We start from the raw sequence: 26,327 nt of genomic DNA, 5'->3' as shown, positions 1-26,327 counted from the left end.
CCGATTTCCCTCCTCCTGCGGGTCCTCTCTGGACCCCCATCCAATATATGGGTGATGATTTCCGGGCTGAAGGACGCGGTGGCCCTCTCTCTGCTCAGATCCGGATTCATCGCTCAGCTCAGTTCAGCTGTCACTGCTGCAACTACCAGCAACCGGCCTTTGCCCCTCAATACATGATGTGACACAGGCCAGTGTCAGTGCCGCCCTCTGCCTCTGTCACAGGAGTGTAGGATAGGCTCTTGCAGCCTATACAGACTACAACTCCCGGCATTCCCCGGGCATGACGCACCTGTCCCATAACAAGTATAGTTAGAGTATCTTCCACAGACTACAACTTCCAGCATTCCCCGGCCATGACACGCCTGTCCTATAACTAGATTACAAGAAGCATTGGTGGCGCAGCCTACAAAGACTACAACTCCCAGCATCCTCCGGAACGGTTATAAACGAGCTGCTGAGCAGACTCCGTCTCCGCTTGTTGTCACTGCGCCAGAGCCCGGTGGTGTTCATGAGCATCATATTCATAAATAAAGTTTGTGCTTCGGGAAAATGGCGGCCACCAAGTCTTCATTACGCGTATTTGCAATGTAGAGACATTAAACAACATTGGATTCGTAGTGGCACTGGAAGTGATAGCACTCTCGGAGCAAGCGCGGTGATAATACTAGAGAGTGAGTATTCAGTGCAGCGATTCATGCTGTTAATGAATAATGTTGGTGTCTAAATTTCCATTGAGCTTTAAACAGCAGAAATTGTGTGAGGTTTATCTCATCACAACCTTTCACAATGTAAGTTCATATTTTCTTTACACTTATAACCAATAATGAGCATGGATTTTACATCATAACATTTCATTCATCACCTCTGCAAAATGTAAATTGTTCATAAGGGTAAAGTTCTAGGTTGATTGGAATATGGTTGCTGCTATTTCCTATGTGGCTAAAGGACATCTGTGACCTATACCACCACGTGACCGCTGCAGGAGGCTGGACCACTCCTGCGTTACCATCCACTAGGGCATAGAGGGGGAATAAATATCTGTGGCGAGCGCAACGAGCCACCGTGCCCGAAGCGTGGCGAGCGGACACTTTTGGTCCCCCGTTAGCATCCCCGCCCCTCCCCCTTTCAGGCCGGGTCACTTGCGTGTGACGTCACAGGTCCATCAGCGCTCTACAGTCTAGACCTAACCATTGGAATATCCCTTAGTGGTATTCAGCATGTAAGAAGGAAGGTGCATTTCACATTGCTCTGTTCCCAAAGTGTGTACATCCTTCAATATCAGGGTCTCCAATGCTGCTGCCAATTGTCAGCAATAGTAATATTGTACACTACTACCCCTTCTGCTCCCATCATTCTGTGTACAGGCGGCAACTTTTAGGAGCTCTAATGTTGAGGCCTGCTGGCCATACTTTCTACTCATTTCTTCACTGTTTCCGAAGACCTTGCAAATGGATTTAATGGTCCAACATAATTTGGCCAGACAACTGCCCTGGGCCCTAGCTAATTATTCTTATAGTCCAGCAGCCAATCTCCATTTTCACTATTTTAGGTCTGATAATTACTCCCAATATAAAGGTCTAAAGCTGCATGCACACACGATTTTTCGAACGATTATCGTTTGAAAAAATCGTTCACTTTCTGAGTCAAACGATGAACGATGATCGTTCATGCGCGTTCACGTTTGTAGTTCAGTCAGACTTGTCAACTCAACAACTGTCATTAAGGGAATATGTAAAAATAGTTTGTAGTTCAAAAAAATCGTTCATTACACTTTCAAAATCTGACAGATAATCTGACAGTAAATCGTTCATAAAATCGTTGGTAACAAAATCGTTGTGTGTGTGTATATGCAGCTTTAGAAGGTGACAGTGAATGACCACCACACTACAGAAAAACTTACTGAGCTTGCGCAATCAAGCCAGAAACCAAGTAGCCACAAATCCATGTACCCAACCTTAATGAAGATTTTAGTCCAACTATTAAAAAGAACTAGTATGCCCGTGGCGAACATTTCGCCAATTTGAATCCAGAACATATGTACGGAAAATGCTTCACTAGATAATGACTAGATCATATGCTAATACGACGGAATCGGGTAATAAAAGATGTGTGTGAAACATAACTGGCTAAGCCACGTCCTTTTATGGTTTTTGGGGATTTTTTATTGTAACATTTCGCCAATTTGTAATAGCGAAGATATATTTGGCCATGGGCTCTGAATCAAAATTAACCCGTTTCCAGAGGGTATTGCAAGCTGAGCCCCTATAGATGCAAATAATAATGCACCAATCAGCGGCTGCCGGGAGCTCTCGTGGAAAGCAGAGAAAAGAAGCGTTGCTTTTGAGGCGCAAACCCGGTGCTGATTGGCTAGGAGTTGTGAGCCTGGAATCGACATGTTGGAGAAAGTAGGTGAGGGAAGAGAGCCCCCTCCGGCAGCAGCTGCACGTGTGCCGCCCGCGCGCCCTCCCTCATTATGTAATAGCTACGTCATGTGGTCAATCATGAGCTGGACTGTGTAGAACGTAAACAGTGTCCGCACATGGCTAGTGCTCCGGATCCATGTGAGAGCACAGACCACCTGTAGTGCATGAGAACAGCAGCCGGCGGCGGTCACCCCTATCCTGCTTCCACCAGGTCACTGTGTCTGCTCTGTATTCTGGTAGTTTTGTTGACATTTGAAGGTTGGCTATACCATAGCATTTATTATGGGTTTTGTCTATTTTATTTTTTCCTCAAATTTGATACAGTTTTATTCCAAATTCTGTAATTTATTGCTGATTGAAATCAGTTGCAATAGAATCCCATTAATACCTAGTGTTTGAGATCTTCAAATTATTTATTTGTAATATATATACAAATTATCCCTTATCTCGCGCTAAAACCTAGGAAAAAAAAACATATATATATATATATATATATATATATATATATATATATATATATATACACACATACACACACACACAGTGCATCAGGAAAGTATTCAGAACACTTTACTTTTTCCACATTTTGTTATGTTACTGTCACGACTCCCGGATGGATTACGGATGCGGCCCGTATTTAGGGAGTTGGCTAGACCTATGCCTGAGGCGCAGAGTCTAATGTGCTGGCGGTATTCACCAGGGACCCTCGCAAGAAGGTATGGACATGGCTGCGTCCGACACACAGTTCGCGGCCCTGAGAATAGGTTCCCTTATACAGGTGCTGGTAAACTCAGGATGCAGTGGAGGAGACGTATTGCTTAGTCGACAGGCCGGATCAGAACCAAACGGGCTAGACGGTACCAGTGTGAAGGCGTAAACAGGTCACAGGGGATAGCTGAGATCAAAACCAGATGTCAGATGCAGTACCAGGGGTCAGGCGAAATCAGGGTCACAAAACGAAGCCAAGGTCAGAAACAGGTAATGGAACAACACAGGAATGCTGGAGTATGGTAAATGAGCCTATACTCTGGCACTGGAGCATTCCCACAGACTTCCTTATATAGGCAAGGCTGCCCCAGTCACTTCCTGTGACATCACTGAGAGCGAGTGTATGTCTCTTTAGGTTAAACACAGGTCGGTGCGCACGCCCGTAGGGAGCCGCGGCCTCCTGCATGGGACTGAGCAGAGGGAGACAGAGCCTAGCGGAGGAAGCCGGTGATGCACCCCCCACTGCCCCTCCGCAGACTAGGTCCGTTGGACTCGGTAAGCAGGAGCCGGAGTCCGGCGCGCTGTGACATTACCCCCACCTCTAGGGGTGGGCACCGAACACCCCAGAAATGGCTTGCCAGGGAACTTTTGATGGAATTTCTGAAGAAGTTGGGGTGCATGAATATCCGAGGCCTTAATCCAACAGCGCTCTTCCGGACCATATCCTTTCCAGTCTACCAAGAATTGGACTTTGCCATGGGACATCCTGGAGTCTAAAATCTGCTTCACCTCGTACTCCTCCTGATGATCTACTGGAATAGCTGATGGAGGATCACAGGATTTCGAAAATCTATTCAGAACCAGTGGTTTCAAAAGGGAAACGTGAAAAACATTCGGAACCTTAAGCATGCCAGGAAGTTTTAAACGATAAGCCATAGGATTTAATCGCTTGGAGAATCTGAAACGGCCCAATAAACCTGGGAGCAAACTTCATTGTAGGTACCTTCGAACGTAAATTTATGGTTGACAGCCAAACTCTGTCACCCGTACACAGTAAAGGAACCTTCCTCCTCCTTCTGTCTGCCACCATCTTGTATTGTGAAGATGCTTTGCACATGTTCTTCTTAACGTCTCTCCAGATATCGAGGAATCGTTTAACTGTATCACGGACAACTGGAAGATCTATCGACCCAAAGACTGGTAATTCTGGCAACGCAGGGTGTAACCCATACTGTATGAAGAATGGAGAATGACCCGCTGACTCTTGAAACAAGTTGTTATGAGCAAATTCAGCCCAAGGAAGTAAAGAAACTCAATCATCCTGATTAGCCGACACATGCGCATGAATTTTTCCAAATCTTGATTTACTCGTTCCGTCTGACCATTACTCTGAAGATGATAGGCCGATGAAAAGCTTAGTTTGACCCCAAAACTTTTACATAATGCTTTCCAAAATTTGGAAGTAAATTGCACCTCACAATCTGACACAATGTCCTTTGGAAATCCATGCAACCGAAAAATCTCCCTTATAAAAGTCTCTGCTAACTTGGGAGCCAAAGGTAGTCCTTTTAATGGAACAAAATGTGCAGCTTTGGAAAACCTGTCCACAACTACCCAGATGGTAGTAAATCCTTGACAAGAAGGCAAATCTGTCACAAAGTCCATCGAAATGTGGGTCCAAGGACGAGGCACTGGTAGTGGAAGCAGGGGTCCTGATGGCGCGTTCGGCGGAACTTTATGCTGAGCACAAATGTGACAAGCTGCCACAAAGTCCTTCACATCCCCCCTGGACAGTCAGCCACTAATAATTCCTGAGAATTAGCTCCAGTTTTCCTTACGCCTGCATGGCCTGTGAAGCGCGATGAATGCGCCCACTGGAGTAACCTAGACCGGAACTCAGAAGCTATAATAGTCTTTCCCCTTGGGATTTTGACCCGGTTGGTAACCGCCACAAAACACGCAGTGTCCAGAATTGGTTAGTCTTCTTTCACCTCCTCTACCTCAGCAGTGTTGAATGCTCAGGATAGTGCATCCGCCTTGACGTTCTTATTACCCGGCCGGTAGGTAATCACTAAATTAAACCGATCAAAAAACAGTGACCACCTGGATTGACGGTAATTTAGGCAGTGGGCTGTTTTAAGATACGTCAAATTTTTATGGTCCGCAACAGAGTAATTCCTTTCTGGTGCAGAGAACTCCCTGGAGAAGAACCCACAAGAATACCACTTGCCCGCATCATCCTTCTGTGACAGTACTGCTCCAACACCAATCGTGGAGACATCCACCTCCAGGAAAAAAGCTTGTTCACAATTTGGCTGCCTAAGAATGGGTGCTGAAAGGAAACACTGCTTTAAACCTGAGGAAAGAGTCTTCTGCCTCAGGAGGCCACACACGAGTGTCTTGACCCTTTTTGGTAAGAGCAGTGATGGGAGCTGCGATGGATGAGTAGTTCTTGATAAATTGGCGGTAAAAATTGCAAAAACCCAAAAAGCATTGAATTGCTTTCAATCCGACTGGACGGGGCCAGTTGTTGATTGCGGTAAGCTTTTCTGGGTCCATCTGAAGGCAGGAGCCTGAGATGATGCATCCTAGGAACGTTAGCTCCTTTTGTTCGAAGGAGCATTTCTCGAGCTTGCAAAAAAGCTGGTTGGCCCAAAGTCGGAACAGTACCTCACATACATGTTGGTGATGACTCTTTTTCATCTTCAGAGAATATCAGGATGTCATCCAAGTATACCACTACACATTTGTATAGTAAGTCCCAGAATATATGATTCATATATTTCTGAAATACAGTTGGGGCATTACTTAAACCAATAGGCATGACTAAATATTCGTAGTGGCCATCACGAGTGTTAAAGGCAGTCTTCCACTCGTCCCCGAGTCGGATTCTGATCAGATTGTAGGCCCCACGAAGATCTAGTTTAGTGAAAATCCTCGCTCCTTTGATTCGGTCGAAGAGCTCAGAATCAAGGGCAGAGGATACCGGTCTTTAATGGTAGTGGCGTTCAGGCCCCGGTAGTCAATGCATGGTCTCATCCCCCTGTCCTTCCCCAGACCGGCTCCAGCGGGTGATTTGGACTCCCTGATAAAACCTTGTTCCAAATTTTCTTTGACCTATTCTGATACTGCTTGGGACTCAGGAAGAGAAAGAAGAATGACCCTTCCACGAGGAGGCAGCTTCCCGGGTAACAAGTCTATAGCACAATCCCACTCTCTGTGTGCAGGAAGCGTTTCAGCAGCCTTCTTACAGAATACATCCCTGAAGGACCTGTATGGAACGGGAAGAGGATCTCCAGAAGAAGTTACCAAATTCAGGATAACACGATGTGGGGGTTTGACTGATGACAAACATAACCCATGGCATTGAGTTCCCCACGACAGGATTTGAGGCCTTTTCCAGTGCAGAATGGGAGTATGCTTGCGGAGCCAAGGTAGACCCAAAATGACCGGATACTCGGCTGACGGAAATATGTAGAATGCAATCTGCTCTCGATGGAGCGCACCCACCTGCATGGAGATCTGTCTTCGAGAGTGGATGGTAGCTGTGGGAAGTTTATTCCCATCCACTCCAATGATGCATAAGGGTGTTTGCAGAGGTACACTCGGAATTCCCAGTTCTTGCACCTTCTTAGCGGAAATGAAGTTACCATCGGCACCTGAATCTAAGAAAGCCTTAGAGATCTTGGAGGAATTCCCATGTACCAGAGTTACATCGATGGTAAACTGAGGAATAGTATAGTCTTTTGGGGTGTGTTGAAACGTACCTAATCTGACCACCCCTTGATCAGTTAGGCGTTCTCGTTTCTCGTACGCTTTTGGCAGCCAAAAAGAAGATAATCCAGTTCACCACAGTACAGACAGAGCTTATTTTTGAACCTCCTTTCTCTTTCAGCGGCAGGGAAACTGGATCGAGCACTGGTTCAGGAATCCACGACAGCCAGACGGATCCCCATCATACTTTGTTGGATTCGGAATCCGTATTGGTGCGGAAGCCCCTGCGGCTGGTGCCGGAGTAGATGGACCCGGTTGTACAGGAGGTGCTTGAGCAACACCGACTTGCTGCATCAGAGTCTGCAAATACTGCATAATCTGCATAACACTGCATAATCTGAGCCTGGTCTTGTTCTTGCTTCTTGACTCTAGCAAGTAAATTCTCGAGCAGGTCTCGTGATGACTGATTACCAGTAGCATCCATTTTTTGGGCCAGAGTATTCTGTCACAACTCTCGGATGGATTATGGATGTGGCCCGTATTTAGGGAGTTGGCTACTCCTATGCCTGAGGCACGGAGTGTAATATGCCAGCGGTATTCACCAGGGACCCTCGCTAGAAGGTATGGACTTGGCTGCGTCCGACACACAGGTTGCGGCCCTCAGGATAGGTTCCATTATACAGGTGCTGGTAAACTCAGGACGCAGTGGAGGAGACGTATTGCTTAGCCGACAGGCCGGATCAGAACCAAATGGGCTAGACGGTACCAGGGAGCAGGCGTAAACAGGTCACAGGGGATAGCCGAGGTCAAAATCAGATGTCAGATGCAGTACCAGGGGTCAGGCGAAATCATGGTCACAAAACTAAGCCAAGGTCAGAAACAGGTAATGGAACAACACAGGAATGCTGGAGTATGGTAAATGAGCCTCTACTCTGGCACTTGAGCATTCCCACAGACTTCCTTATATAGGCAGGGCTACCCCAGTCACTTCCTGTGACATCACTGAGGGCGAGTGTATGTCTCTTTAAGTTAAACACAGGTCGGTGCGGGCGCCCATAGGGAGCCGCGGCCGCCTGCATCGGACTGAGCAGAGGGAGACAGCGCCTAGCGGAGGATGCCGGTGACGCACCCCCCGCTACCCCCCTGCAGACCAGCGCCGTCGGAGCCGGTAAGCAGGAGCCTGAGTCCGGCTCGCTGTGACGGTTACAGCCTTATTTCAAAATGGAATAAATTCATTTTTGTCCTCAAAATTCTACACAGAATACCCCATAATGACAACGTGTAAAAAGTTTTTTTGAGAATTTTGCAAATTTAATAAAAAAATAACTAAGAAATCACATGTACATAAGTATTCACAACCTTTGCTCAATACTTTGTTGATGCACCTTTGGCAGCAATTACAGCCTCAAGTTTTTTTGAATATGATGCCACAAGCTTGGCACATCTATCTTTGGGCAGTTCACCCATTCCTCTTTGCAGCACCTCTTAAGCTCCATCAGGTTGGATGGTAAGCGTCGGTGCACAGCCATTTTCAGATCTCTCCAGAGATGTTCAATTGGATTCAAGTCTGGGCTCTGGCTGGGCCACTCAAGGACATTCACAGACTTGTCCTGAAGCCACTCCTTTGATATCTTGCCTGTGTGCTTAGGGTCATTGTCCTGCTGAAAGATGAACCGTCGCCTAGTCTGAGGTCAAGAGCGCTCTGGAGCAGGTTTTCATCCAGGATATCTCTGTAAATTGCTGTATTCATCTTTTCCTCTATCCTGACTAATCTCCCACTTCCTGCCGCTGAAAAACATCCCCACAGCATGATGCTGCCACTGCCATGCTTCACTGTAGGGATGGTATTGGCCTGGTGATGAGCGGTGCCTGGTTTCCTCCAAACGTAACGCCTGGCATTCACGCCAAAGAGTTCAATCTTTGTCTCATCACACCAGAGAATTTTGTTTCTCATGGTCTGAGAGTCCTTTAGGTGCATTTTGGCAAACTCCAGGCGGGCTGCCATGTGCTTTTTACTAAGGAGTGGCTTCCATCTGGCCACTCTACCATACAGGCCTGATTGGTGGATTGCTGCAGAGATGGTTGGCCTTCTGGAAGGTTCTCCTCTCTCCACAGAGGAATGCTGTAGCTTTGACAGAGTCACCATCGGGTTCTTGGTCACCTCCCTGACTAGGGCCCTTCTCCCCCGATCGCTCAGTTTAGACGGCCGGCCAACTCTAGGAAGAGTCCTGGTGGTTCCGAACTTCTTCCATTTATGGATGATGGAGGCCACTGTGCTCATTGGGACCTTCAAAGCAGCAGATATTTTTCTGTACCCTTCCCCAGATTTGTGCTTGAGACAATCCTGTCTCGGAGGTCTACAGACAATTCCTTGGACTTCATGCTTGGTTTGTGCTCTGACATGCACTGTCAAGTGTGGGACCTTATATAGACAGGTGTATGCCTTTCAAAATCATGTCCAATCAACTGAATTTACCACAGGTGGACTCCAATTAAGCTGTAGGAACATCTCAAGGATGATCAGGGGAAACAGGATGCACCTGAGCTCAATTTTGAGCCTCATGGCAAAGGCCGTGAATACTTCTGTACTAATTGGATTGCTCCGCGACTATCCATTAGCAGCGCTACTTTAGATTTATGCTGGGCATATACTATACAATTATCTGTCAGACATTTGTCAAATGTGGCTGGTTGGAAAGAAAACCTAGTAGTGTAAGGGAGCAAATTCCATTTGACTATATGATCCAAAACATTGGAAAACGGACAAAAATGATTGGTTAAATCAAAAAAATGTAACCAATTTGAATCTGAACGACCATTTTTGTCTGTTTTCCAGTGTTTTTGAGCAAATGTTCGATTGTCATTTGCCCCCATACTTTACCAGGTTTTCATTCCAACCAGTCAGATTGGACACTTGTCTGACAGATAATTGAAAAGCCGTATGCATATCTAGAGGTTAAAGTTGATAAGACACACAATTTTCAAGTAGTGACTGGTTAAGATTACCCACTTTATGAAATGACTGGGCCAAAGAAACAGTGGAAAACCTTGAAAATCCTTCCAAAAACAACATCATGATAAAGCACATCCCAAAGTCCATTGATGTGTCCTCACTATTCTCTTATCTACAGTGCCTCTTTAAGCTACTTTTGTCAAAGGCTTTTAAAGAAAAGCTGCACCCAGACAGAGCTCAGAGGACATCATCCAGATCACTGCTACAAGGTGAAAGAAAAGATCATGTGGTGTCCTGGTGAGATTTCACTGCTACAAGGTGAAAGAAAGGATCTTTCCGGTCCAAAACTTGCAACTAATCCCTTTTCAAGAGAGTGAATCTTCATATTTCTACTTCAGGGTCCATAGGGTATCCACAGGATACCTTGGGGTATAGGTGTGACGTCAGTCGCAGGGCACCAAAGAGTTAAGCTTTCAGCCTCCCAGGATGCACTAGGTCCCCCTCCTATACCCCGCCCCCGGGCCAAGGCACCTCAGTTTAGTTTGGTGCCCGGCCGGAGTCGGGTGCACCTGTTGGAGTGGGGGCTAGAAGAGCCCCTGAAGCTTATTCTTCATGCAGCTGTGGCTGCACAACTGGATGTACAGCATGGACAGTCAGTCCTGACGTCCATGCTGTCTTCCCTACACCCCGCCGGTACCAGAACGCCGGTACTGATCCGGGGATGCTGGTGGGCGTCTGGGGTCACAGCTAGCGGTGACCCCAGATGCTCCGGACCATGGACGGATTCAAGGGGGACAGAGGTAAGCAGCGGGGTCCCGCGGTGGGTCCCCGCTGATCACATGGTCCTAAGTCCCCAGGCAGGGGGCTCCCTGGGGACTGGCTGCAGCGTGGAGCCAGGCGACCAACCTGCGCTTCCACTACCCCCTGGGACAGCGGACCGCAGCAGAGCGGTAGCGCTGCGGCGTCCCAGGGGTTAAATGCATGCCAGGGGAGCGCGCCTTCCCTGTCTCACAGCCGGCGCCTCCCCCGCTGCACACAGCCCTCTCTGCATGCTGCCGACTGGTCCTGTGGCAGCGCTCCTCCCCCAGGCCAGCCTCCTCTCTGCTCCTCGGCGGCCATCTTCTCCAGAACGCATGGTGAACGCTGCTGGAAGCGCTGGACGGAAGCATCGTGGTCTGGGTCCCCCCGCATACCTCTCCTCCGCTGTGGTCAGGTCTGTGTATGCAGCGCTGTGTCCTACCAGGCCCTGTGTCTGTGTAGTTGAGTGATCAGCGCTGTTAGTGCAGGAATTGTTATTTCTCTGCATTGTATGTGACTGTGCTAGCGCTGCTGCCTGTAATCTTTTCTTCATCTAAACTGTCAGCTTTATTACTGTCCCTGTTCTTTCTGCTAAAGCCCTTGCGGTGCGGTGCTGCAGGGTGGTCTCTCGCCTATTTAATACTTAATTGGTGAGAGAGGTCACATACGTGGTGCCATCATGTCTGAAAGTGATTTTCCCCTCCGGCTACAGTGTACCACGTGCAAAGTACCATTAGCGGAGGGGGAGGGTAGCGCGGAGGGCCTTTGCCGGCAGTGTTTGTCCATGGCGCGGCCTATTACGGTTACAGCACCGGTACAGGAGCCGCCCTGGGCTTGTTTCGCTCAGGCGTTAACAGCTTTAGTGGGCCAGTTAGCTCCGCAGCCCGCGTTTACTCCGATGGGTTTGTCCCAGCAGTCTGTGGTGTCGTCACCCATGCAGGGGTTCCCACGACAATTGGTGGTACCCCACAGTCTCCCTATTTCCCCGCTCCCGGGTTCTCAGGAGCCAGCGTGGGTTAACTCCCTGACGAGTTCTGTACAGCACTTGTCGGATGTGTTGCAAGGGGAGTCTGTGATGCGGTCTCATAAAAGGCCGGTGGCGTCTCTGTCCGCTCCTTATGAGGATGACGAAGGGACGTCTGATGATGGGGAGATTCTAGATCCTTACGATCAGGAACCTCTCCATACTAAGGACGCTGATGCTAAGTCCAAAGTATATATTCCTGGACTTATTCGGGCGGTCCGCACAGCCTTGGTGATTGAGGACGAAGTTCCCCCAGCGGCTAAATCTAAGTATGCCTTTTTCAAAGATGTGAAGGGCGATGCCACAGTCTTTCCTCTTTCGGGTCAGTTGGTGGACCATTTAGAGGAGGCGTGGAAACAACCTGGCAAAAGATACCAGCCGCAGAGACGCCTGGCGGTGGCTTATCCGTTCGCGGATAATTATTTTGCGAAGTGGGAATCCCCTCCACAGGTGGATTCTCACGTGACCCGTCTTGTCCGTAGTGCCACATTGCCGATGCCATCCATGTCCTCCCTTAAGGATGCTACGGACCGCAAGGTAGAAATCTGCCTGAAGTCCGCTTATTCCCTTGCAGGGGGGGCAGCACGGCCGGCTATGGCCATTTGCTGGGTTGCCAGAGCGATGGAGCGCTGGGCGGATTCATTAGAGGCTTCTTTTGAATCCGACTGTCCGGCCGATCAGGCGGAGTTGATTGGCAATCTCCGTGATTCGGCCACCTACATCAACGAGGCGGCTCTAGACATTAGTACTCTGGTGTCTAGAATTTCTTCAGCAGCGGTAGCTGCTCGTCGCACCTTGTGGCTGCGATCCTGGAAGGCGGACGCAGATTCCAAGAAAGGTCTGGAAGCGTTGCCGTTTACCGGAGAAGTTCTCTTCGGTCCGGATCTGGATAAGATTGTGGCCACGCTGGCGGCAGCCAAATCTGCCTGTCTCCCGTCGGCCGCTGCTCCTTCTGGTTCGGGACCATCGTCCTTTCGGTCATCTAGGGCCCAGGGCAGGCCCAAACCACAGTCGTTTCCTCGACAGGCTGGCCCTAGGAAATCGGTCAAGCCCCGGAAGCAGGCATGGAGTACCAGACGTCCGGCCCCCAAGCCAGATGACAAGCCTGCGGCCTGACGGTCCGGGCCTCCCTTTGGGGGATCCCAGGGTGGGAGGCCGCCTGCTACAGTTCGCCCAGTGTTGGTCGACCACTACGACAGACACTTGGGTTCTGGAGGTGGTTTCTCACGGATACGCCCTCTCCTTCCGGCACAGACCCCCGGCTCGCTTCTTCACCACGGGTCTCCCATCAGACCGGAACAAGGCTACGGAGCTGCGGAAGGTATTGCACACTATGCTCCAGGCTGGAGTTATAGTGGCGGTTCCATTCTCCCAGAGGGGCCAGGGTTTCTATTCAAATCTATTTTTGGTACAGAAACCCAATGGGTCATATCGTCCGATTCTCAACCTCAAAGCACTCAACAAGTCTTTGCGGGTCCCGAAGTTTCGGATGGAGACCCTACGGTCCATCATTCTGGCGCTGGAACCTGGGGACTACTTGGTGTCATTGGACATACAGGACGCTTACCTGCATGTCCCTATTCTTTGGCGCCATCAACAGTTCCTCAGGTTCGCAATCAGCAGCGACCACTTCCAGTTTCGGGCGTTACCTTTTGGCCTGGCAACAGCACCACGTGTTTTCACCAAGGTGATGGCGGTCATGGCGGCTTCTCTGCGGCTGCAGGGAGTCCGCATGTTGCCGTATTTGGACGACCTGTTATTGGTGGCAGGATCTCCAGAGCTCCTGTTACGCCACTTGGACCTGACCATTGCACTGCTGCAACGGCACGGCTGGCTAATCAACTGGCAGAAGTCCACTCTAATCCCGTCTCGGAGGATTCTGCATCTTGGAGCCTTATTGGACTCGGGACAGCAAAGGATCTTCGTGACGGAGGACAAGATCTCTGCTTTACAGTCAAGGGTGCGCAGTTGTCTGCACAGCCGCCGGGTGTCCTTACACTCGGCGATGAGGTTACTGGGCTCCATGGTGTCGGTGTTCGACATGGTGGAATACGCCCAATTTCACTCCAGACTTCTGCAGCACCTGATCCTGTCCAAGTGGAACGGGCTGACTCAGTCTCTGAAGTCCCAGACGATTGTGCTCACCCAGGAGGTTCGCCTGTCCCTTACGTGGTGGTTACAGACGACCCACCTCAACAAGGGACGTCCGTTCTGGGTTCCAAATTGGGTCCTGTTGACAACGGACGCCAGTCTTCGGGGCTGGGGAGCAGTTTCGGGTCCACACTTGTTCCAGGGCAGGTGGACGCCGACAGAAGCGGAGCTTCCAATAAATATCTTGGAACTCCGTGCGGTCTTCAATGCTCTCCAGCAGGCACAGCGGTTTCTCCAGGGTCGCCCGGTGCAGGTCCAGTCGGACAACGCTACCACCGTGGCCTACATAAACAGGCAAGGAGGAACTCGCAGTCGGGCGGCTCTCGTAGAGGTCTCTCGGATCCTGGTTTGGATGGAGCGCAATCTTCCGGCCATATCAGCGGTCTTCATCCCGGGAGTGCTCAATTGGGAGGCGGACTTTCTAAGTCGCCAGGACGTTCATCCGGGGGAATGGTCCCTGCACCCGGACGTTTTTCAACTACTGGTGGACAGGTGGGGTCTTCCAGAAATCGACCTCATGGCGTCCCGGCACAACAACAAGTTGCCGGTGTACGGGTCTCGCACAAGAGACGAAGGGGCGTCTCTGGTGGATGCTCTGTCCGTCCGGTGGACGTTCCGGTTCGCATACCTGTTCCCTCCGGTCTCCCTTCTTCCACGGGTAATCCGGAAATTCAAACAGGAAGGAGGGACGCTCCTGTTGATAGCTCCCGCGTGGCCCAGACGGCACTGGTTCTCAGACCTTCAGGGTCTGTCCGTGGACATTCCTCTGTGGTTGCCGCTACGACCGGACCTTCTGTCTCAGGGTCCTTGCCTTCACCCGGACCTGACTCGGCTGTCTTTGACGGCGTGGCTGTTGAGACGGCCATGCTGAGGTCCCGGGGGTTTTCCAGCTCTGTGGTGCGTACCATGTTGCGAGCTCGGAAACCGTCTTCCGCGAGGATATACCATCGCGTGTGGCATACGTTCTTCCAGTGGTGTCGACCGAGAGGTTATGCACCGCGGGAGTTTCGTCTGTCTCGGATTCTCGCCTTCCTGCAAGCGGGACTAGATCATGGGCTTCGCCTTGCTTCTTTGAAGGTACAGGTTTCGGCCCTATCTGTCTGGTTTCACCGTAGGATTGCTACAATCCCGGATGTGCGCACCTTTATGCAGGGTGTTCTCCGCATTCAGCCGCCCTTTGTTCCACCTGTGGCGCCTTGGGATTTGGCTGTGGTCCTGAGGGCTCTCCAAGGACCGCCGTTTGAACCACTGGGCTCAGTGGATCTTAAATGGCTAACAGCTAAGACTGTTTTCCTTCTGGCCATTGCTTCGGCCAGACGTGTTTCTGAGTTAGGGGCTCTTTCTTGTAGACCCCCTTTCTTGGTTTTTTATGGGAACAGGGCAGTGCTCCGCACTCGGCCCGAGTTTCTTCCCAAAGTTGTTTCCCAGTTTCATATTAACGAGGAAATAGTTGTTCCGGCCTTTAACTCACCGGGTCTTTCCGTGGGTGAGGCCTCTTTGGATGTTGTGCGGGCCTTAAGGACTTATGTTGACCGCACTTCTTCGTTTAGGAAGTCGGACGCTTTGTTTGTCCTCTTTGGCTTCCGTAAAAAGGGTTGGCCTGCTTCAAAGCAAACTTTGGCAGCCTGGATCCATATGGCTATTTCTGAAGCTTATCTTCATGAAGGCCTACCGGTCCCTCCTTCTCTGAAGGCTCATTCCACTAGGTCTGTGGGTCCTTCGTGGGCAGCTCGACGTGGTGCCTCGGCAGTTCAGATCTGCAAGGCTGCTACGTGGTCTTCTGTCCATACCTTCGTGAGGTATTACAGGTTTGACACCTTCGCCTCTCAGGATGCTTCCTTCGGGCGGCGGATTCTCCTTTCTGCACAGGAGCGTCCCCACCCTTAAAGTATACTGCTTTGGGACATCCCCAAGGTATCCTGTGGATACCCTATGGACCCTGAAGTAGAAAATATGAGATATGGTAAGAACTTACCCTTGTTATCTCTATTTCTACGAAGTCCATAGGGTTCCACAGGACTCCCGCCCTGTCGCACCTGTGCTGCAGATGGGCTTTGCTCTGGTCACCGGTTTTCCGTCTCCCTCTGGTGAGAATGTGATTCTTGTATGTGTCCAGATCTTTGTTCTCTCTCTTCCTTCTCCTCCTCCGGCCTATGGCTTGGTAACTAACTGAGGTGCCTTGGCCCGGGGGCGGGGTATAGGAGGGGGACCTAGTGCATCCTTGGAGGCTGAAAGCTTAACTCTTTGGTGCCCTGCGACTGACGTCACACCTATACCCCAAGGTATCCTGTGGAACCCTATGGACTTCGTAGAAATAGAGATAACAAGGGTAAGTTCTTACCATATCTCATATTATTTGCTGATCCGACCCATTCAACTCCTAAGAAGAGATATGATCTCAGTTATCAAGACTTCTACCTTTTATCCCTTTTCAACTGCATGTGGCAGAGAACAGTAAGAACCAGGTTTCTAAAATCCATGAACAAGGACGCTAACTGCTTGCCCGCCTTATCATCTGGGATTTCTAGCCATCTGGACAACATCCAGACTCCTACCCTACAACAAATCCCAGATTGCCCTAACAGTCATACTGGAAGAGTATTTCCTAATCTCCCTTTAAAGTAGTGGTTCTCAAAATGGGGTATGATTATTTCCAGGGGTACTCACTGCGGTGTTCAGGAGTATGCAAAAAAAATTCCTGTTACTTTGTCGGGATGGATTAGGGGAGCACATCTAGGTGACAGAGAAAACTGTGCCCTAGAAATCTCTACCCACATTACATTAGGACCCTAATAACAAGCAGAATAATGCAGTGAGTGATCATTGGCGTTTCCTTCAGAAGAGATATTATCTGGATCTAGTGAAACCCAGACAGTTTCTAACACAGTGGAAGAACATGTGGTTATGACATCAGCCCATGGCAGTGGTTCTCAAATTATAATGAATCACAGTGCCCTAGAGTATCAGCAAAAATGTTTTTAAATTAAGTAAATTGTGCTTATATGTCATCCTTCTTTTCAGATATGTGTTAATGGACAGGGTTGCTATATTTGCCCCCTTATTTTATGATAGGCAAAACCAGAACTTGTAGCAGCCAATCACATGGACCATAAATAATTTGATTTGGTCCTGGACCGCCAACCCCTAGCACCCCTGCAAGTGGACTGCGGGCTGCTTCACCCAGTTTGGGAACTACTTGCCTATGGTACTGCATGCGAATACCGTATATACTCGAGTATAAGCCGAGTTTTTCAGCACATTTTTTGTGCTGAAAAAGCACCCCCTCGGCTTATACTCGAGTCACGCCCGCATGGTACGCTGCTGAGTAGCGTACCATGCGGGCCGCGGTGCAGACTGTGTCACTGTGACACAGTCTGCACCGCGTGTGTAGCGCTGACCGGACAGCACTACCTACTGCTAAACACACAGCCGCCGGAGCTGGCAGCTATGTGTTTGGTGTAATCAGCAGCCGCTGAGAGTCTGTCAGACTCTCAGCGGCTACTGCTGCTCCCACTGCGGGAGCCATCTTCCGGCTCCCGCAGTGGGTAATGGGAGAGACGTCGTCATGACGACGTCTCTCCCATTATGCAAAGCGGCGGAGGAGCCTGTAGCAGCGTCGGGACCAGGAGCGGGGTTACAGGTAAGTGTTTTTGTTTTTTTTACATTTCTTTCTACTGGGGGGGCTACTACCGGGGGGTACTACCAGGGGGGGATATCGCTACTGGGGGCACTACCAGAGGGGGGGGATTAATAATGGGGGAACTACCAGGGGGGGGATGTTGCTATTGGGGGCACTACCAGGGAGGGGGGGAATACTGGGGGCACTGCCAGGGGGGATGTTGCTACTGGGGGCACTACCAGGGGGGGTTATTACTGGGGGCACTACCAGGGGGGGATATTGCTACTGGGGGCACTACCAGGGGGGGGGATTAATATTGGGGGCACTACCAGGGGGGATGTTGCTACTGGGGGCACTACCAGGGGGGGGATTAATACTGGGGGCACTACCAGGGGGGGATATTGCTACTGGGGGCACTACCAGGGGGGGATATTACTACTGGGGGCACTACCAGGGGGGATGTTGCTACTGGGGGCACTACCAGGGGGGGGATTAATACTGGGGGCACTACCAGGGGGGGATATTGCTACTGGGGGCACTACCAGGGGGGGATTACTACTGGGGGCACTACCAGGGGGGATGTTGCTACTGGGGGCACTACCAGGGGGGGATTAATACTGGGGGCACTACCAGGGGGGGATATTGCTACTGGGGGCACTACCAGGGGGGGTATTACTACTGGGGGCACTACCAGGGGGGGATATTACTACTGGTGGCACTACCAGGGGGGGATTACTACTGGGGGCACTACCAGGGGGGGATTACTACTGGGGACAGTACCAGAGGGGGGATTACTACCAGTAGCTGCTGCATTTCCCACCCTAGGCTTATACTCGAGTCAATAAGTTTTCCCAGTTTTTTGTGGTAAAATTAGGTACCTCGGCTTATATTCGGGTCGACTTATACTCGAGTATATACGGTATATGTTTTATGAGTTTCTAGTTAATTCAAAATAATAAAGTTAAATAATGAAAAAGTCTACCCTGTACACCTTTGAATTATTATAATATAGTATGAACGCATATGTGGACTGTAGATTTTATTCTCAACTTTAATTTTTTTTATGTCTTTTTTTTTTTTTTTACTCTTTTTGTAACTTCTAGACAATTTATTGCTTTTATATATTGCAGTACCTAAACAGTTTATCTAATAGCAATTATTTTCATTACAAATGTTTATCTTTGCAAATGTTGGGGTACAAATAATGCAAATGGACTGCCAGGGGGTACTCCAATGGAAAACAATTGATGAATACTGCTTTAAAGGTTGGAAATGAGGCCCATTTAATATTTATCTACTTCCCCTTATATAGTATTCACTATGTACTGTATCTACTGTAACAATAACTTTATATCCTAAATTTTCACACCTGCTGAAAGTCATAATATACTTATATGGAATCCTCTGAAAATCAATAAATGCTACCATTCATTTTAGAGATGTGTCTATCTGGAAAAGATCTTGTCAACAAGACTGAATGGATTCCCCACTCCCTAACCCAGGGGTCTTCAACCTTTGGCCCTCCAGCTGCTGTGAAACTACACATCCCAGCATGCCTTGCCACAGTTTTCATATAATGGCATGCTAAAGCTGTGGCAGGGCATGCTGGGATCTGTAGTTCCACAGCAGCTGGAGGGCCAAAGGTTGAAGATCCATGCCCTAAGCCATCCAGGTTGTCAGACTACAGATAATAGATGGATGATTCATTTAATAAATAATATACAAATTTATTTAGCCCCCTTTTTTATTATGACCCTTGATGTCGAAAAGTCATTTCAGAGAGATAGAGCCGGAATTTTGTACAATCTGTATAGGCTTAGAAGATAACTTTTTGAATGGCATTCTAGCTCTGTATCCTGACATCTTCACTACAATCTCTGTTGGTGGCTTTTCGGCATCCTCCTTCCAGATATCCAGTTGTACATGTCATGACTGTCCACTTTCCATCTTATTTTCACCCATGTCATTGAGCCTCTTAAAACAAAAATACAAGCTATCTCATGCATCTGCTTTGGACCTCCTCCTGTCTGTAATACACACAGCAATACATACAATAATGCCTGCTCAGGTCACCACTGTGGATTCCAATAGTCCGTCGTCAAAGTTTGATGATTCCTGCTGTTGGTAGTGGCCAAGCTATAATGTCATCCAACTTGTGGCTTGGACACTTAAGATCAGGACCCTTGAAACTAAGATGAGGTTCAGTAGTGATGAATGTGCAGCCTACTGAGATTTGAGATTCCATCTTCCAGAGAGTGCATTGGGAACCCCCTCAGCCATTACAGTTACCCAAGTTCTATGTTTGTTCCTCTCCCGTTCACATGCTTTTGGGTGCCAGGTAGGAGATATAAGCAACACTTTGGACCAGCTGGATGAGTATCTCATATCTCCAAATGTATGTTTAAGTTGGGATAGAGCCCTAGTCAACACAAGATCCCTGCTGTGGATGACTCTTTGGAGTCTGGAGTTATGGGACTGAAGGCTCCTATCCACTAGAAGACAGGCAAAAGACTGCACGATTACGACATTGTAATTGTGCAGTAATTTGTCAGTCTGTGATGTGCCTACACTGAACGAGCAGTCGTTCAGTGTAGGCACAATCAATCATCTGCAAACATGCTGAACCTAACATTATCGTCAGGTTGACCAGCATATTTGCACGATGATAGATGTCTAAAACACCAATTTTTTAAACAATCTGCAAACGATTATCGAACGAACGATATCTATATCGTTCAGTCGCTCATTTTAATCATCTAGTGGATAGGCACCTTTACGCACGTGCATTATCATTGTTTCCAAAATTAGTTTAATTGCTTCTGTAATAGATAGAGGTTGGCTCCCTACCTGATCTTAATCTGTTTTTTTCTTTTCTTTTTGGGTTGGTTAGATATATTTCGTTTACAATTTCAGCTGGTAGTAGCCACCTGCTACTGCATATAGTGTCAACTTTTGTAAACCTAGCAGTTGGCAATGGCTGGCTTGGAATTGAAGAAAAATTTCCACAACAAACAGTCTTTGGGTGATTAGATGTCTTTCAGGGGATATTATACACCTATCAAAGGCATAACTAAAGGTAAATTCCAAATTGTGATATTTATTTTTAAGGAACTGCAGGGAAACTGCACTAACATTCTTCTCAATGAGAGGGGATACAAACAGTCTCAGCCTTTGTTATTGTGCCTCTTACACAAAAGCCAACTCTTGATTAAAGTAGATCTTAATAAATTAGCTGCACCCAACAACTGCAGCTGTAGAAAAAGAGTGGAATTGCCAAAATCACAAAACAAGAACTAAGTAAGGTAAGCGCTATTTGAAGGCAGTAACACAGAACCTTTTGAAGCTTTCAATTTTTAGTAATGAATATACAAGACAATCTCCACAATAATCAAAGATATAAAAAAATATAATCTTAAAGTAAACCAAAGAAAATAATGACACTCCAAATTGTATTTAATTTAAATTCAGTGAATAACTGTTAAAAAATATTGCAATCATTTGTCAAGCTGGTCATCTGGCAAAGTCTCACCTTCTGGCCAGTCCCTACACTGACTCACAAAACATCAGAGCTGCTCTGCATCCTCTTCCACACAGAGGTATCACACAGATTGTATACACAAACTATGCTTTTTTATTGGGTTGAGATCTACCAGCTCAAGGTAGAACCTCCCCCGGGCATATCAATTAATGGGCACCTGGAGAATCACCTGACAAGAATTGGCTTAAATATAGGAAAATGGGTGCAAAATAAATGTGACCACAATACTTTATTATTAACAATAGTCTTATATATGAGGTTCGTATATGATTGAAGGAGGCTAATACAGTTCAGCAGTGGAAATAAGTTAGTCACATTCATTAAGTAATATCTGCAGCAAAAAGATCTTCAAATGAAGACGCACTATATACTTTTGTAATAAACCTGTGATAAATCGTCGGGTTGAATATCAAAGGTTTGATTCAAAAGCATATAGCACCCCTTCCAGTGTTTTGTAGCTCAATCCAACTATCAAAAATCACTAATGAAGCACTTCCCACAGGATTATTATGGAAGCATGTTACAGACCTCAGTAAATAAGTCAGTCCAACGTATATTAGACCACAGTAAATCCATTTGGGAACGCTCCGCTGCAAAATATTAAATGAGTCTCACAGTTGGGTTATTAGTTGTTAATTAGCATGTTAAATGTAGTTAGCACAAACAGATGTTTAGGGACAGTCAGGGTATGTAAGGAGTTACCTACAGCAGTCACATTATATACTGAACAGCTGTAATTCAGTTCCGTTGAGCCAACTCCTGACTCAAACTGTAACAAGAGAACGGTGTTAAACTTCCCTCAGAGGGGAGATTGTTCAAGTGGCTGACGCATTTCGCTTACAGACTTCATTAAAGCGTATGTGAGCCTGAATACAGGATCACTCTACTCAAATCCCTCAAAAATGCATCATCCCTGGGGCATAATGAATTCACATCTTCTTATTATAATGCTCATATCTGTATTGGCGAAGAATTTTGAAAAGCACACCAACAGAGCAGATATTATTTTCAAGGGTGTGATCTCACCAGATGCACTAACTATAGAATCATATCTCTCTTGAATGTAGATATGAAGTTGCTTTGTAAATTGCTAGCCAACAATGTCTGCCATCAAAGTCCTGAATCCCAAAAGCCGAGGTAGCCCGGACATCGCTCACTGTCAATATCAGTGCAGCTCGTGGGTTCCATGATGTTCTGAGCACCAACCTCAGGCCTAAGGGAACCATGAAAATGTAAGAGCACAAAGCAATGCACAGTACTAAAACACTGTAATGTGTGACCCATAGCCTCTTTTCTGTGGTGCACAATACTGTAGCCTGGCAACATCACAGACAGGGTACAGGATTGCTCATTTATGCACGTGTAAGCCGGGGCCCCTGCGCAGCTGGACAATACTTTATTTGGTAGCGGGTTCCATCCCCATATAGCCACTCACATAGCTCTATTACTTTGCATTCCTCTCTATGACAGATCATGTATTTTGTCACACAGTTTAATTTTTCTGCAATATCCATATTGGCTGTATATTTATCCTGCTGTCCTGTTACTTTGTATAGTGTGTTGTATTATAGTGCTTTGTGTGACCCCAGCATACACACTGGATGGTCTGACAGATATTGTACATAATGTTTTTACTTAAACACTTTCCTCTGATAATCCCATTAAGCCCAACATTTAAAAGGGTAATGCTTTTAATAGCAAAACACCTGTTTTGCTATTAAAAGCATTGGCATTTTACATTTTGGGCTTAAATATACTTGGAAGAGACAGCATGTTTAGTAAATAAACTCCTGTGATGCAAACTGTCTAACATGGAGGAGGAAGCATGATAGTCTGGCGCTCTTTTGCATTGCACAGAATGACTGGCAGCCTGAAATAAAAGGGCTACCACAGCACCATGCAAGCCCCTCTGCCTACATCTATTCGGTCAGGGGTACATCAAACAGCAAGTTAATGACCCAAAACCTACCGCCAAGCTATGTCAGAACTACTTTGAGGAAAAGAACAAAACCGCACCCTTCAAATCCTGGAATGACCAGCACAAGTCTCCAGACTTAAACCCCATTGAGCTGGTTTGGAAAAAACTGCACTGAGGGTGAAAGCAAAGTAACCGACAAGTGCAACATGTTTGGTGGAACTTCTGCAGCAGTGTTGGGAAGAAGTTCCTGAACAATATTTGATATCCACTGTAGTAAGAATGCCACAAGTGTGTTCCGTGGTTATATCTGCAAAAACTTTGAGAAAAAAATTTATATAAAATAAAATGTTTCTATGATTTATTTTTTTTATCTCCAATTGTTTGTTCTATGCCTTAGTTTCAAAGTACATTGAAATGTTAAACTGCATTAATCTTAATAAAAACTGGAAAAATGGCCAAAACAATTTGCTGTGAACTGGAAGCTCCATCAATGAATGCCCTGATTAATAAAATTTGGTACCTAGCCTCCATGGAGTATACAACTGCCCTTCTAAATGACGTGTTAAAATTTCATGCAACCCTTGGTACTCTTCACTTAATAGACGTTTACCCGATACAGATTGACACTGTCTTTACCACTATCCCTCTCTTTTAGTTTCCTTTTCTTTTTGTGCTTCATTTTATTTGATTTTCCATAGTTGTTTTTGCTATGTTAATATTATTATACAAAAATCGGTTGACTGTGTTGTTTAAAACATTTATATGCATCACTATATTGCATTATGCTGTGTAAGTTTTATATTTACTCTTTGATATACTATATCTTATGTCAACTACTCCAAATGAAGAGATTAAAAAAAAAAAAATGGAAAAATGGGGGAGTTTTAAAATTTTTGACCTGGGTATAATCGTGGGGTAAGGAGAGAAGATATAAGTAAGCTGATGGTGTAAACCTGGTCCCCCGTTCATAAACACATGAAGAATGTGGCTGGCTTTCTTATAGGGTGACACATCTGTGCTGTCTGTGATTTATAGCATACTTCTATTAGATCGATCTATAAAGTCACAATATACTCCACACCAGAATTTCTGATTAGTATACCCCAACTCCATGTTTAGCTATTAGATAAGATCGATACCAGACGTTCACAAGAATACTCTTTGTATTGTTTGGCATTTGAAAGAATGCTCTCTGGTTTGCTTGACATTGGTAAGAATGCTCTCTGTATTGTGCGGTGTCACAAGGATGCTGAATACTACTCCGACAGGGCTGGTAGATGTATTTCATTGTACAGTAGCTCTATATTATTGTTTTTTATATATTTTATTGGCTATTTCTAACTACATTAAAACCTCATTACGAAAAATAAACATATCTGCATGGTTTTTGTCAAAGCCCATTTTGTTTTGTTGCGATCTATTTTGTTTTGTTGGACCTCATCTTGGGTTTGTCCCCTAGGCCAAAAGTTGCTAGCCCTCCCGTGGACTCATTGATTAAATATTCCCTGTATACTGCTACTTAGTATGACATTTCCTGTTTAATAGTAGGATTTATTATACCTTTATTTTCCACATGTGTGCAATTCACTCTTCCTCTGTATCACAGGTTCTCAAACTCGGTCCTCAGGACCCCATACAGTGCATGTTTTCCAGGTCTCCTCACAAAATCACAGGTGAAATAATTAGCAACACCTGTGGATCTTTTAAAATGTCAGTGATTAATGAATACACCTGTGCACCTGCTGGGTTACCTGGAAAATGTGACCTGTGTGGGGTCCTGAGGACCGAGTTTGAGAACAACTGCTCTATATATTGCCATCTAGTAGACATAAGACTCTACTATCAGATTTAAATGTTTAACAGTCAAAAACAAAAGTGTTGTTGTCTTGCAGGTATAAAGAGTAGAGATTTCAGGGACAAGATGCTGCCGGTGCACGCAGAGTATCATTACCTATGGCAAATCAGCACAGATAAAATTACGGTTGGATCCACTGTGCGAACATTTGGAAGGTGAAGAACTTTAATATCTAACATCACTATGGATTTTTTTCTCCCCTTAAGTGTAAAAAAATTTAAAATAATGGAGCTTTCTATGCTCCCTTTAATTGGGAGAAATTCAAAAAAAAAGACAATGTGTGCTTCTGTATATTCATATGTCCTTATGTTACATTCTCGCTGGGAGGTTTCTGGAATTCACCTTCTCTAGTGAGTCAGGAGAGCTGTGATGTAGTGAGAATAACTCTGTATGCTGCCTGACTCTTAGAGCATTTCATGTAGTATGCTGGCTTTTTAAAGCGCTCTATTTTGTGTGCAGGATGTACTATGTTAATTTGATTTAGCTAAATTATCATGTTCTCTTTCAATTCTAATGGAGATGGTTGGGCTGTGTTTAGAAGTACAAATAATCTACACAGGAATAGAGAAATCTTTATAATCTCCTGAAAACGAGCATGGATCATCAAGATAAAAAGCACTACAACTACACCAACATTATAATGAAAAAGCTGTTGCTAATAGTGTGAAAAGCAAATAATTAAAAAAAGTCTTCAACACATTTCTGGCTTCAGCAGAACCGACCATAGTAGTAGTATTTAAAACGACCTCTGAACCTTTATTTGGTAGTCAGATAATCAAACAGAAGCTGCTTGTTGAGCATATTAGGGTGAATCCCTGTTCCCATATGGTAAGCACTTTGTGTGGGGCATAGAGCTCTCTGCAGCATCACCCCAAGGAAAATGAGCATGATTCAGTGCTAGACAGCTCGTGGTTTCAGCTGCCAGAGGTAAATCCTCTATATGCTGTTGACGGCATTAACTGGTCAAGTAGGTGAGATGTTGGCACAGAGACTGGTTTATTGCACACTGATGACTGAAAGAAAATTTGGATTGGCATTCTGGGTTGAGAATGGAAAGATTTGGAAGTAGGTGGTCCTTTTATGTAAAAAAAATAATAACTTCAGCAGCTGAATTCAAGGTGATTTGTGAAGGAGCTTAATTTCAAGGCTTCATCCTCTCTCTCTGTACTCAGGCTTAGCTGCTATGATTCTGTTCAGTCAGAGGCAACACTAACAGCCCAGCACTCTGCAGTGCAGCACAAGCTCCAGATAAACACAAGGTTTGTGGAGCCCTTTTCTGCCCAGCTAGGATCTTATTACCTAGCCCTGGGAGAGCTGGACACTGTGGAAGGTAAGATTACTGGATTTAAATGCAAATTCACTTGAATCCCCTCTGTTGCCAGGTTGACTATTCACTGTTACTTCTTGTATTACAGATGCGCACCTTGTGCTGTGTGCTCGTCTGCTGACTTGCATTGACGGTGTAGACCTCTCCCTTCTGCAAATGGCAGTGGAAGAGCAAAGAAAATACCTTCAAGAGAGAGGGAGAAAGTAGCCCAGGGAAGCAACATACCACCATATAATGGGATATGTACATCATTTATATCTATATGGGGCCTATATACACAATTAATCTAGGCAGTTTGT

At 46.5% G+C, this 26,327-nt stretch overlaps 2 protein-coding genes across 5 annotated transcripts in view; one reads left to right on the top strand and one right to left on the bottom strand.

Moving 5' to 3' along the window:
* Positions 1-493, bottom strand: part of ACOX1 (acyl-CoA oxidase 1) — a 28,745-nt gene extending 28,252 nt beyond the window's left edge. The window contains exon 1 of one of the 4 annotated variants that reach the window (XM_088482530.1): positions 408-493. Coding sequence is in view for 3 of the 4 variants with exons in the window: in XM_088482528.1 (XP_088338654.1) it covers positions 2-110 (109 nt within the window). In the remaining variant the exon portion in view is untranslated. Of the gene's footprint in view, position 1; positions 270-289; positions 385-407 lie in introns of those variants that run through there. The other 3 variants (XM_088482529.1, XM_088482528.1, XM_088482527.1) reach the window with 3 other exon arrangements.
* On the top strand, positions 158-26,327 carry TEN1 (TEN1 subunit of CST complex). The gene is made up of 4 exons (XM_088482532.1): positions 158-671; positions 24,739-24,856; positions 25,874-26,031; positions 26,117-26,327. The coding sequence occupies exons 1-4, from the start codon at positions 509-511 to the stop codon at positions 26,233-26,235; spliced, it is 558 nt and encodes a 185-aa protein (XP_088338658.1). The 5' UTR covers positions 158-508; the 3' UTR covers positions 26,236-26,327.

The sequence above is a fragment of the Taudactylus pleione genome, unplaced genomic scaffold (genome assembly GCF_031769625.1).
Source record: "Taudactylus pleione unplaced genomic scaffold, aTauple2 ptg000290l, whole genome shotgun sequence".
In the NCBI taxonomy this organism is placed as follows: domain Eukaryota; kingdom Metazoa; phylum Chordata; class Amphibia; order Anura; family Myobatrachidae; genus Taudactylus; species Taudactylus pleione.
The sequence above is the reverse complement of the archived record's forward strand: the minus strand, read 5'-3'. Positions and strand labels throughout refer to the sequence as shown.

What these genes read in the sequence shown, in the direction of transcription:
- TEN1 (XM_088482532.1), top strand. Translation starts at nt 509, where the DNA reads ATGAGCATCATATTCATAAATAAAGTTTGTGCTTCGGGAAAATGGCGG. An exon ending in CGCGGTGATAATACTAGAGA is followed by an intron (nt 672 to 24,738) that starts GTGAGTATTCAG and finishes GTTGTCTTGCAG; the next exon opens with GTATAAAGAGTAGAGATTTC. An exon ending in AGAGCTGGACACTGTGGAAG is followed by an intron (nt 26,032 to 26,116) that starts GTAAGATTACTG and finishes CTTGTATTACAG; the next exon opens with ATGCGCACCTTGTGCTGTGT.